The 12993-nt window shown below is 45.4% G+C and overlaps 1 protein-coding gene across 1 annotated transcript in view; it reads right to left on the bottom strand.

Annotated features, from left to right (window-relative positions):
* Tdrd9 (tudor domain containing 9) overlaps nt 1-12993 on the bottom strand; it is an 89245-nt gene that overhangs the window by 23031 nt on the left and 53221 nt on the right. Inside the window, exons 20-24 of the mRNA XM_042696899.1 lie at nt 12430-12483; nt 7356-7472; nt 6008-6115; nt 2664-2764; nt 683-856 (exon numbers count right to left, since the gene is read on the bottom strand). Of these exons, the coding sequence (XP_042552833.1) occupies nt 683-856; nt 2664-2764; nt 6008-6115; nt 7356-7472; nt 12430-12483 (554 nt within the window). The remainder of the gene's footprint in view (nt 1-682; nt 857-2663; nt 2765-6007; nt 6116-7355; nt 7473-12429; nt 12484-12993) is intronic.

Below are 12993 nucleotides of genomic sequence, written 5' to 3'. Positions count from 1 at the left end.
GTCCCTCAGCTCTTCAGCTCAAGGCTAGCGCTCTACCACTTGAGCCACAGCGCCACTTCCAGCTTTTTTCTTTTTGCTTATGTGGTGCTGAGGAATCGAACCCAGGGCCTCTTGCATGCAAGGCAAGCGCTCTACCACTGAGCCATCTTCCCAGCAGCTGGGCGTTGGTGGCTCATGCCTGTAATCCTAGCTACTCAGGAGGCTGAGATCTGAGGCTCACGGTTCAAAGCCAGTCCAGGCAGGAAAATCCATGAGACTCTTATCTCCAATAAACCACAGAAAACTGGAAGTGGTGCTGTGGCTCAAGTGGTAGAGCACTCGCCTTGAGCTGAAGAGTTGGGGGACAGCGCCCAGGCCCAGAACAATCAAAACAAAACAAAACTTTTTAAAGAGAATGCATAAACCTAAGGAGGAAGAAAGGAAATTAACGTTTAGGCTCTACTACTAAAACTGAAAATTACATAAATGATTCTACTCATTGATCTCAACACCCTTCTAGAATTTACAGCTGGAAATCACTGTAGTTCAGAGAGGGTCAGTAACGTGCCAAGCACACACTTCAAGGAAGTAAGGAAGCGGGGCCTTGGAATCAGTACTGCTTGGCCACCAAGCTGGGCCTGCATGGTGAGCTATTGTCAAGGCTGACAGCAACAGGAAAACAGGCAGAACCTTCTGGAAATACCTCGTGCTCCTCAGCTTGGACACTGTCCCCCCTTGCACCTTCCCTTCGATCTCCTCGGCGGCGTGAACACAGAGCTCCAGTGGTACTTTCAGCTGGGACATCTTCACCGCCATGTACACTGCAGGAAGCGCCTTAAACCTCTCCGTGGGGTTCCGTGCAAACTCCACAAAGGCTCTGCTCCACAAACAGAAATCAACACCAACCCATCAGGCATCTGACAGAAAAAGGTGTGCACTCCTCTCAAGGTCAGGGAGAAATTCCCAATGCACATCTCTCCTCAAAAATGCTGATAATGCTTGTTTGGTCTGTTAAGATTACCTTTCAAATACATATTTTAGTTATTTCTGAATTAACCAGACATTAGTCAAAAAAGTGTTATTAGCTAGATTAGCCAAACTCTATCCAGTTAGATAAAAAAATTCTTAATGTTCACAGAACATTAGACAAACATTTCTAAGTTAAAAAATTTTAAACCAGGGCTGGGAAGGTGGCTCATTGGTAGAGTGCTTGCCTCACATTCATGAGGTCCTGGGTTCGATTCCTCACCATCACATAAACAGAAAAGGCAGGAAGTGGCGCTGTGGCTCAAGTGGTAGAATGCTAGCCTTGAGCTGAAGAGCTGAGGAACAGTGCCCAGGCCCAGAGTTCAAGCTCCACTACCGGAAAAAAAAAATTACAACTATAAATAGTCTTGTATATAAGCATTTCCTACTGGAAAGAAAAACTCCCGGGGATAGTTCAACATACCACGTATTCCTGACCTGCTAATAATACACTCTCTCAGCATTGATATTCTCAAATTATTTAGGATAAACATATTTTAAAGCAGTCACAGCGGTGCACACCTGCAATCTCAGTTACTTGGGAGATAAAGATTGTCATTTGACATGTGAACACTGTTATATATTACAGACTGTGATAGACAATTTGCTCCAGGAAAGTTAGAATGAACTTGTGACTTTGAAATTATGTAATCACTTAATCACAATAAAAAAAAAAAAGAACCTCGGGGAAGGGAGGGAGGGAGGGGATGGTAGGGGGAAAACAATGGAGGGGGTAACAATGTTCAAGAGGAAGTGTACTCATTACCTCACTCATGTAACTGTAACCCTCTGTATAGTATCTTTACAAAAAAAAAAAAAAGATTGTCATTTGAGGCATGCTCAGGAAAAAAAACTGTAAGATACCAACTGAAAAAATAACTATATCAGCAGGGCGCCGGTGGCTCAAGCCTGTAATCCTAGCTACTCAGGAGGCTGAGATCTGAGGATTGCGGTTAAAAGCCAGCCCGGGCAGAAAAGTTCATGAGACTCTTTTTTTTTTGGGGGGGGGGAGGGTCCGGTCGTGGGGCCTAAACTCTGGGCCTGGGCACTGTCCCTCAGCTCTTTAGCTCAAGGCTAGCACTCTACCACTTGAGCCACAGCGCCACTTCCGGCTTTTTTTCTCTTTGCTTATGTGGTGCTGAGACATGGAACCCAGGGCCTCATGCATGCAAGGCAAGAGCTCTACCACTGAGCCACCTTCCCAGCCCCTCGTGAGACTCTTATCTCCAATAAACTGCTAGAAAACTGGAAGTGGTGCTATGGCTCAAGTGGTAGAGCGCTCGCCTTGAGCTGAAGAGCACAAGGACAGTGCCCAGGCCCAGAGTTCAAGCCCCATGACTGAACAAAAAAAAAAAAAAATCTGTATCAACAAACAGCTGGTGTTTGGCTCAAGTGGCAGGACACCTGCCTAAAAGCATAAGGTCTTGGGTTTCAGGCCTCAGTACCATCAAAAGAACTATGAGCAGACAGACAATTTTGGGTGTCCTTGTGGCGTGGAGACGGAAGCGAGCAGCTCCTGTGGGAAGCAGGAGGCACACAGAGCCCGCGCTGCCCACAGGGACTCCACGGGTACCCCGCCAAGCAGCTCAAGTTCAGGAACCATTCAAATGTTTTGCCTTTCTTATAATTGCAGCCAATTACAAAAATAGACTACTCACTTTGCACCATCAAATACAATGGATTTGACTTGACCACACTGTCGAAAGAGAGACTGCAGCTGTTTATAGTAAAGAAATCCATAGGGAGGAATGTGCTTCAACTGTAAGACATAACAGGAGTTAGTCAGAGCTGTTACATAAAGGCTAATAGAAGATCGCGATGTTCATGAGCCTGACACTGCTGCTTCTCACCTTCACTGCAAAAGCCCAGTTCACTACCTTTAATCATAACATATAGTCAAGACAGATCACTGTGTCTAATTACCTAATGACTTTAAATAATTTTAATTGAAAAATGTTGAAACATGTTAATTCTTCTCAAAGTCATTCAAGTCTAATACAGCAAAATTAAGAATTCTACTTTGTTACCTTAAAATAATCAGATCCACTAAACATGATCCTTTTTTTTTCTTTTAGTCTTTTGTGGGGGTTGAACTCTGGGCCTGAGCACTGTCCCTCAGCTCTTCAGTTCAAGGTGAGCGCTCTACCACTGGAGCCACCGTGCCACATCTTGTTTTCTGGTGGTTAACTGGAGATAAGAGTCTCACATACTTTCCTTCCTGGGCTGGCTTTGAACCACAATCCTCAGATCTCAGCCTCCTGAATAGCTAGGATTACAGCCATGAGCCACCAGTGCCTGGCTAAACATGACCTTTTAAAACCTCACATTCTACATAAGACACTGGGAATTAGAGGAAGCTGTGCTTCTTGGGGCAGGCTCTCTCCCAGGCAGGTGCTCATCAGGTAGATCCACAAGGTGCTGCTGTAAAGCTGGCCCAGCAGTATGCATTCCTGTGCATGGCCAGGACCATCATGCTCTGAGCTTTAGCCCTGCAGGGGACCTCAGCGCACACAGCTTCGGAGACCAGCAGCCAAATGAGGGCCTGGCTAGTTCATGGGTCTGAGTTCACATCCTGTCTGGTCCCTCCCAAGAGCTGTGTGTCTCCTTAGACAAGTTAAGACTCATCGCATCATGAAGTAAAGATGATGAACCCTCAACTCCTACCTCCTAAAAGTCTAGCTACACAAAGCTAGTTTGTGATTTCGTTTCCATGTTTCATAATTGGTTAAGTTTGTGTCCCCAGAGTACCTGGTGAACAGTGCCTGGAAGCTGAAGGATATATCTAAGGTAGGTCCTTCCATCCACACTGCTGATAGAAGGATACCATGGAGGGGGAAGAAGAGGGGAAGCCATCTGAAAAACTGACTCAATCATGAGGAGCAACAACAGCACCTAGTCCAAGCAAATAAGTCCTCAGAGATTACAAAAGCTAGTGGCTGACTTTTTTTTTTTTTTTGGTGCCAGTCTTGGAGCTTGAACTCAGGTGCTTTCCCTGAACTTTTTTTAGTCAAGACTACTACTGCTCTACCACTTGAGCCACAGCTCCATTTCTGGCTTTTTCATGGTTAACTAGAGAGATAAAGAGTCTCATAGTTTTTCCTGTCTGGGCTGGCTTTGAACCATGACCCTCAGATCTCAGCCTCCTGAGTAGCTATGATTATAGGTGTGAGCCATTGATACCCAACGAGTGACTGACTGCCCTTCACACTGAAATCCTCCCCCAGGAATAGATACATTTCTGTGCCCCACTCACTTCTAGCACTCTTCAAAGACCTGCACTTATAATGCTCTGGTAATCTGTGACTTTGCCCTTGTAATGTGGACTTCCAGTTTTCCCAGTAGGAGCAATAGTGCTATAACATACCAGAACAAGACTGAGCACTTGCTGTTTGCACAGAATTAACGTCACCAAGTGCTTTCACTACCTGTTATCAAGCTCAGGCTCAGGCATCCTCCAGCAGTCCAGTCAGAGGCCACTCCCAAATGCTTTACTCCAGCTTAAGACACACTGCTGCTGGAGTATAAGCCAAAGACTCACAGCATGGATCCAACAGTCAGAACTTGGGCCTGGATCATTAGATGCACTCCAAGCACACCTTTCTTAAATCCTACCTTCGGGCTGGGATGTAGCTCAGTGGCAAAGTGCTTGCCTAGCAAGTGCAACATCCTGGGTTCGATCCCCAGTACGAAAAAAGAAAAGACAAAAAAAAAAAATCCTACCTTCTACCCCTCTCTCTGAGGAGACCTCAAATCTGAGCTTGAAATAAATAAATAAGCCAGGTACCCATGGCTCATATCTGTAATCTTACCTATTCAGGAAGCTGAGATCTGAGGATTTCGATTCCAAACCAGCCTAGGTAGCCAAGGCTGAGAGATTCTCATTTCTAATTAATCACCAAAGAGCTGGAAGTGGAGCTGTGGCTAAGTGTTAAAAGTGCCAGTCTTGAGCAAAAAAAAAAGCTCAGGGACAGCACCCAGGCCCTGAATTTAGACCCCAGGACTGGCACACACACACAAAAAAAAGTAGGTAGATAGACAGCAAGCACTCTCTAAGTAGTTCTGTTGGGCATTCAAGACAGAGGATTATTAGTTTAAACCAAAGAACTGAGCTGCCAACCTATAATAACCTTTCATGAGCTAGGTCAGGCTGGGGTGTGCCACTATGGTACAGAGCTAGCTCCCTATGGAAGAAGCCCCAGGTTCCCGAGGACTGCAAAATAAATACAACAGCACTGTATTAACAAAATGTTCTTAAATTTATTTATTTCTTTTTGTCGGTCGGGGGACTTGAACTCTGGGCTTGGGCACTGTCCCTCAGCTCTTCAGCTCAAGGCTAGTGCTCTACCACTTGAGCCACAGTGCCATTTCCAGTTTTCTAGTGGTCTATTGGAGAGAAGAATCTCAAGACTTTCCTGCCCAGGCTGGCTTTGAACCACGAGCCTCAGATCTCAGACTCCTGAGTAGCTAGGATTATAGGCATGAGCCACTGGTGCCCAGCTAAATTTATTTTTAAATGCCTCAATTCCTTTAAAATAGCACATGATAGATCAGACACTGGTGGTTCATACCTGTAATCCTAGCTATTCAGGAGGCTGGGATCTAAGGATTAAGGTTCAAACCAGCCCAGGCAAAAAAGTTTGTCAGACACTGATCTCCAATTAACTACCAAAAAGCCAAAAGTAGAGCTCTAGCCTTGAGCAGAAAAACTCAGGAACAGCACCCAGGTCCTGAGCTCAAGCCCCAGGACCAGCACCAAAAATAATAATAAAATAGCACATGATAAAATTAGCACTTGCCATGAAAGAAAAATTCTGAAGGCCTCTCTGTAAGATCTGGTCCATAAAAGAGGAAAAAGAGACTGGAGAGAGTAGAGGCATCGGAAAGCCTAACGCTCACTAACAGGAAAACCCACAGCAACAAAGCCTTCTGCACAGGCCACACTAGGGCGGCCTCTGGGAGCCAGCGGCCCCCCCGCGGGGGAAGGCTCCTCCCCATCACCCACCACAACTGTCGTCTTTGGGTCTTTGCCAGCCAGCTCCTTCACTGCCATCTCCTCATCTGGCTGTCCAAAAGTAAAATAATTTGGATAAAAAGCACCTGCCAATACGACCTGGAAGAAAAGAAAAGTGAGCTGTCATGAGAAAATAGCGCCCAGCTACTCTCACCATTAGCAAGTGAAAGATGGGTATCATTTACATAAACATTATACTGCTCACCTACATTCCTGCTTATTCCTTCTAACAGAAACAGCCACCCTTTTCTTCAAAGTAGCGGCCATGCTTCTCAGAATGAGTTCTGGACATCTGTGAGCTGAGCAAGGACGGGACAACTGCACATACAGGGCTCCTGTGTGATTGGCTGATCGGACTGGCTGATTTTCTTCCCCTCCCCCAGACACTGACTCCCTCCCCCAGGTATGCCCAGCGACTTTAGACTCCCAACACCCGACCTAGGGCAGCAGACTGGCATCCAATTTTCACTTGCACAGACACCCTTCAAAGTCCTCCCTTTATTTTCAGCAGTACTGAGGTTTGACCTCAGGTCTTTGCACACTTGTTATGTGTTCTTATCACACAAGCAATGCCCCCAGAGCTTTTACCTCTTCCTATTCAAATAGAATCTCACGTTTTTGCCCTAACCAGCCTGGACCACAATCTTATTTGCACCTACCACATAACTGGGGTGATAGGCACATACCACCATGCCCAGCTTATTGTTTAAGATGGGGTCTTACCAATGTTTTGCCAAGGCTGGCCATAACCCACAACTCTTCTGATCTCTGCCTCCTGAGTAGCTGGGATGGCAGGAGTGAACCCTGCACCCAGCTCAAAATCTTTCTTCAATCAAAATACCTCCTGTATGAAACAGACACCCACAGAAAACTCTCCTAGACATGCAACAACCATACATCCAAAAAAACACTACCAGCATTGTACTGCCACAATCCACTTGAGTGTTTCCACTTTGAGCCCACTTCTGTATGCATCAGCCAAGCTGGATCTGAAAGCCTGAGCAGAAGCTTCCAAGTGTGGCAAGCCAGCTCAGTGTAAAAGAACAAGAGCACGGGCGCTGTGTTCTCAACAGTGCAGCAGAAGGCCTGTCCTGAAGCCGCGGGGCCTGCAGGCTGCCCTACGGACGCACACCTGGAGCAGCAGCAGCTCAGTCATCAACTCAACAGCAGGAAGGTGTAAACAAGGAAAGATAAAATCATTCCTGGCTCCCAACACAACAGCAGCACTGTGGCCCTCAAAGTGTTGAGGCACAGCTCGTGTTCCACAGCAGGAGAGACACCTCTCTCACTCTCAGCCCGGTGAGACAGAGCTCAGGAAAGGCGCGCGGGCCCCACATACCTGCAGGATGAAGCGCTGCTTGTACGGATACTCCTGGTCCAGAGCAGGCCTCCGGGGATCCACATACATGTTGAACTGAGAGATCCTGTTTTTCAATTCTTCATACAATTCAGCCACCTAATAAAAACACAAAAGGTCAACACAGAAATGTGAGAAAGAAGGTACACCACAGGGAAAGCACCACCACACATGTGGGGGAGAACACGCCCAAGATGAACCTCACTGAAGACTAAGAAAGAGCCAGGCGCTAGTGGCGCATGCCTATAATCCTAGATACTCAGAAGGCTGCAATCTGAAGATTATGGTTCAAAGCCAGACCAGGCAGAAATGGGACTCTTAGATCCAATTAACCAGCAAAAAAAAAATGGAAGTAAAGGTGTGGCTCAAGTGGCAGAGCACCAGACTTGAGTGAAAAAGCCAAGCAAGAACTGGAGGTCTTGAGTTCAAGACCTAGCACAGGCGCATTGAAGAGAGACTCAGACTCAGAAGGACTGAGCCACTCAGTACAAACGACACTGGCATGGAGCACAGGAAACTGTCTCATGCCCTCAGGTTTTGAACAGATGGCCAGCTGCACCAGCACTGAGGTGTGAGTATGATGCACAGGCAACAAGGCCACACCCCCAAGTCCTTCAACTCCTCCCCCGAGCTCCACAGGAGCATACTCTGCTTCTGTGAGTAGAGTGGAAACAAGCCAGATGACCCCTGGCTAAACAGTCCCTCTGGACAAAACAGTTGTAATAAAAATTTGTTTCACACCAAATGTCAAACGAAGTATACAAATACAGAAATACCTGTGCATTTACCTTAAAATTAAATTTATAAAATTATTTCAATACATTAATTACCAAAAGTAAAACACACACACTAGCAAGTTGAAAACATGAATAGAAAGGGGCTGAGGTAAGTTCAGTGGAGAGTGTATTTCACAAGCCCAAAACCTTGAATTCATTCCCTAGTGTGAATATGCCACACACAACAAATACACATGCATGCACACGTGCGCACACACACACACAAACACACACACACAACTGGAAGGACAAAGAAACTTCACAGTCATTATTTCTGCAGAAGGAAGAAAAACCTAGGGCTCTGGGAAAGAAGAGGAAACACATTCCCATGTCAGCCTGTGTGCTTTTATTATAACTGAAATCTCTTAATGGAAGTCTACAATCACATTTATCTAACAAAATCAATTAAGAATTGTGTTAGTCACTTTCTTTCTCTAACTAAAATGCAATAAAACCAGAAATTAACAATAAAATATCTGAAATTATCAACAATTTCCAAAGAACTGCAAGTCAAAGCAGGAAAACAACAATAAAAAAAAATGATGGTCAGCTGGGTACCAGTGGCTCATGCCTATAATCCTAGCTACTCAGGAGGCTGAGATCTGAGGATCACAGTTCAAAGCCAGCCCGGGTAGGAAAATCTGTGAGACTCTTATCTCCAATAAACCACCAGAAAACTGGAAATGGCGCTATAGCTCAAGTGGTAGAGTGCTAGCCTTGAGCTGAAGAGCTGAGGGACAGTGCTCAGGCCCAGAGTTCAAGCCCCACAACTGACAAAAAAATAAAAGAAATGATGGCCCAGAACAGCCAAACATATTAAAAATCAATAGGATGTGGCTGGGAATGTGGCTCAGTGGTAAAGAGCATGCCTAGCATGGGTTCCATTCCTCAGTACCACACACACAGAAAAAGCTGGAAGTGGTACCATGGCTCAAGTGATAGAGTGCTAGCCGTGAGCAAAAGAAGCTCAGGGACAGGCTGAGTTCAAGCCCAAGGACCCAAAAAAAAAAAAAAAAAAATCAATAGAATGTGGGTAAAACTGCTCACAATATATAGCTTTAAATGTCTTTAGAAAATATTAATGAAATATTCATTTTAGCAAGACTAAAAAAGCAAACCAAGAGACAAATCAGAACTAAATTTAAAAAGCAAAAATTGCCAGGTGCCAGTGGCTCACGCCTGTAATCCTAGCTACTCAGGAGGCTGAGATATGAGGACTGAGATTCAAAGCCAGGCCGGGCAGGAAAGTCTATGAGAATCTTATCTCCAATAAACCACTAGAAAACCAGAAGTGGAGCTGTGGCTCAAACAGTAGAGCACTCGCCTTTAGCTGAAGAGTGCAGGTACAGCACCCAAGCCCAGAGTTCAAGCCCCATGACCGACAAAAAAAAAAGCAAAAATCAGGACTGAGTATGATGGAGAATACCTATAATCCCAGTTGGTGAGAGGCACAAGTAGGAAGATACAGATCTGAAGCCAACATTGGACAAAAATAGAAGATCTTATTTTAAAAATAAAAAAAAAGGAAGCCTTACACTGGTGGCTCACATCTGTTATCCCACTCAGAATGCTGAGCTCTGAGGATCAAAGTTCAAAGCCAGCTTGGGAAGGAAAGTCTGTGAGACTCTTATCTCCAATTAACCACCAGAAAATTGGAAGCAGAGCTGTGACTCAAAGTGGTAGAGTGCTAGGCTTGAGCAAAAGGGCCCAGGGACAGCGTCCAGGTCCTGAGTTCAAGCACCACAACCAACAAAAAACAAAAAGGAAAAAGGGGCTGGGGTGTGGCACAAGTGGTAGGGTACCTGTCCAGCGACTGTATAGCCTCAGTTCAAATTCCTGGACAACCAAATGATAGAGCACTAGCCTTGGGGGACAAAGCTAAGGAATAACACTCAAGCCCTGAGATCAAGCCTCAGGAGTGGCACAACAAAAATCACTTATAAGCCTATACTAATAAACTTGAAATTCTAGATAAAATCAGATTTATTTATTTATGTAGCCAGACATGGGGCCTGAACTCTGGGCCTGGACACTGTCCCTCAGCTCTTCAGCTCAAGGCGAGCGCTCTACCACTTGAGCCACAGCACAACTTCTGTCTTTTTTTTCTGTTTATGTGGTGCTGAGGAATTGAACCCTGGGCCTCATGTATGCAAGGCAAGCACTCTACCACTGAGCCACCTTCCCAGCCCAAAATCAGATTATTGAATACAATATATAGTTCATTATAAATGACTCCAAAATAGTTTTTTTTAAAGAAGGATAACTATCAGGGAAACTGAAATTGTGTGTGTGTGTGTGGGGGGGGGGTGTCTGCTACTGAGGCTTGAACTCAGGTCCTCATGCTCACAGTTGGCTTTCTCCCTCAAGGCTGGTGCTCTACCACTTGAGCCACACCTCCACTTGCCTCTTTTTGCTAGTTAAATGGAAAGAATAGTTTCATGGAATTTCCTCCCCAGGCTGACTTCAAACTGTGATTCTCAAACTCAGACTCCTGAGTAGCTCGGATGTCAGGCATGAGCCACCAGTGGTCAGCTGGAAGTTTGTTGTTGTTTTCGGTTAGTCATGGTGATTGAACTCTGGGCCTGAGTGCTGTCCCTCAGCTCTTCACCTCAAGGCTAGTGCTCTACCACTAAAGCCACAGCACCACTTCCGGTTTTCTGGTGGTTCATTGGTGATGAGTTTCACCAGGGGCTGAGAAGGTGGCTCAGTGGCAGAGCGCTTGCCTTGCATGCATGAGGCCCTGGGTTCGATTCCTCAGCACCACATAAGCAAAAAGAAAAAAGCCGGAAGTGACACTGTGGCTCAAGTGGTAGAGCGCTAGCCTTGAGCTGAAGAGCTGAGAGACAGCACCCAGGCCCAGAGTTCAGGCCCCATGACCGGACCCCCAAAAAAAGTTTCACCGCTTTTTCTGCCCAGGCTAGCTTTGAACTGCAATCCTCAGAATGTATTTTTTAAATCTATCCCTCAGCTTGGCATGGAAATGTATACCTATAACCTTGGTTCTCAAGAGCCGGACCCAGGAGGATAGAGTTTTGAAGGCCAGCCTGGCTACATAATAAGAACCTGACTTAAAAAGAAAATCTGGGCTGGGAATGTGGCTCAGTGGTAGAGTGCTTGCCTAACATACATGAAGCCCTGGGTTCCATTCCTCAGCACCACATACACAGAAAAAGAAGTGGTGCTGTGGCTCAAGTGGTAGGGTGCTAGCCTTGAGCAAAAGCAGCTTAGGGACAGTGCCAGGCCCTGAGTTCAAGACCCAAGACTGGCCAAAAACAAAGAAATCTATCTTGGAATTTTACGCATCCATTAGAAAAAAATACTATTATGTCATTTGAAGGGAAATGGATGGACCTAAAACAAATCATGTTAAGTGAGGAAAAGCCAGGCTCAGAGAGACAAACGGCATGTTTCTCTCATCTGGAAAGCAGATCTAAAACGCAACTGGACATGATGTGGGGATAGAGGACTGCAGGCATTCACAGTCAGCCAGCTAAAGAAGGATATTCTCAGACAAACTCTTCCAAACACTTAAAATACTACCTATGGAAATGAATTCCAGGAGATGGCAATAAGCTTTTGTTGTGGTTTGTTTTTGCTTTTGAGGGCTTTTTAATGGGGGCAAAGGAGGGACACAGAAATGGAGGGAGGAAGTGAGGACGAATGCAGACATGGTAGTCAATACACAACACATAAAGCCATGACTGATCCGCCTCGCAGGCAGGAACAGAGGGGAAACTGGGAGAGAGCAAGAGCAGGGTGACACTGTCCAATTGTACTCACTACCTGACATATGCAGTGGTAACCCCTTCTCTAGATACTTTCATAATAATATTAATTTTAAAAACCTACCCCTCAAAAGGCAATTGTCACTCATACTTCTATGGGTAAGTTCTAAAGCTCTCTCTAGGCATAAGAATGCTGCTTTGGGTGTTCTAAACCTGAAGTCAGCATCTGATACTACTGTGCATATGTGCTTGCACGTGTGTATGTGCGTGCGCGCATGCACGCACACACACACACACACACACACACACACACACACACACACACACACACACAGATGCACACAGACACCAGCCCAAGGCTGGTTATACTCGGGAATCCACTTGCAAAATTCCTGAAGAAGTCAGGCGCCATGGGTCCCACCTGTAATCTGAGCCATTCAGGAGGCTAAAATCAGAAGGATCAGGTTGAAGCCCACTCACAGCATGCTGTGCTAAATAAATATTTGAGAAGTCAGTTTAATCTACATCCACTTGGTCAAAAAATGTGTAGCTTACCTCTCGAATTCTCTTGATTTGGATGTAATTTAACCGTCCCCAGTCAAGTTCATCCTTTTAATACATAAAAAAGAATACAGGTCAGAATAATGAGGTTAATTTGGCTACTATGCTCCATAAGTCTCATCCAAAACCTAGGCAGTGCAACCTGACTCATCACAGCGAATCCTATTCAGCTACTTCTCATTTCACACTGAAGTCGGAAGGCAAAATCTGCCACCCTATCTGCTCAGAAGGCTGAGAGCTGAGGTTCGAGGAAGGAAAGTCCATGGGACTCTTATCCACAATTAATCACCAAAAAACCCCTAGAAGTAACACTATTGCTCAAGTGGTAGAGTACTAGCTTTGAACAAAAAGCGCTCAGGAAGGGGTGGGGAATGTAGTTGGAGATGGGAGGGAAGGGATAGTAGGGGAAAAACAAAGGAAGCAGCAAGAATGCTTGATAATATACTCATTACCTTGCTCATGTATTTGTAACCCCTCTGTACAGTATTTTCACCATAAAAAAATTATTTTTTTTTAAAAGAGCTCCGGAAGAGTGCCTAGGCCCTGTGAACATGCCCC

The sequence above is a fragment of the Dipodomys spectabilis genome, unplaced genomic scaffold (genome assembly GCF_019054845.1).
Source record: "Dipodomys spectabilis isolate Male_0828 unplaced genomic scaffold, ASM1905484v1 ptg000212l, whole genome shotgun sequence".
Taxonomy (NCBI): domain Eukaryota; kingdom Metazoa; phylum Chordata; class Mammalia; order Rodentia; family Heteromyidae; genus Dipodomys; species Dipodomys spectabilis.
This window is presented reverse-complemented; position numbering and strand designations above follow the sequence as displayed.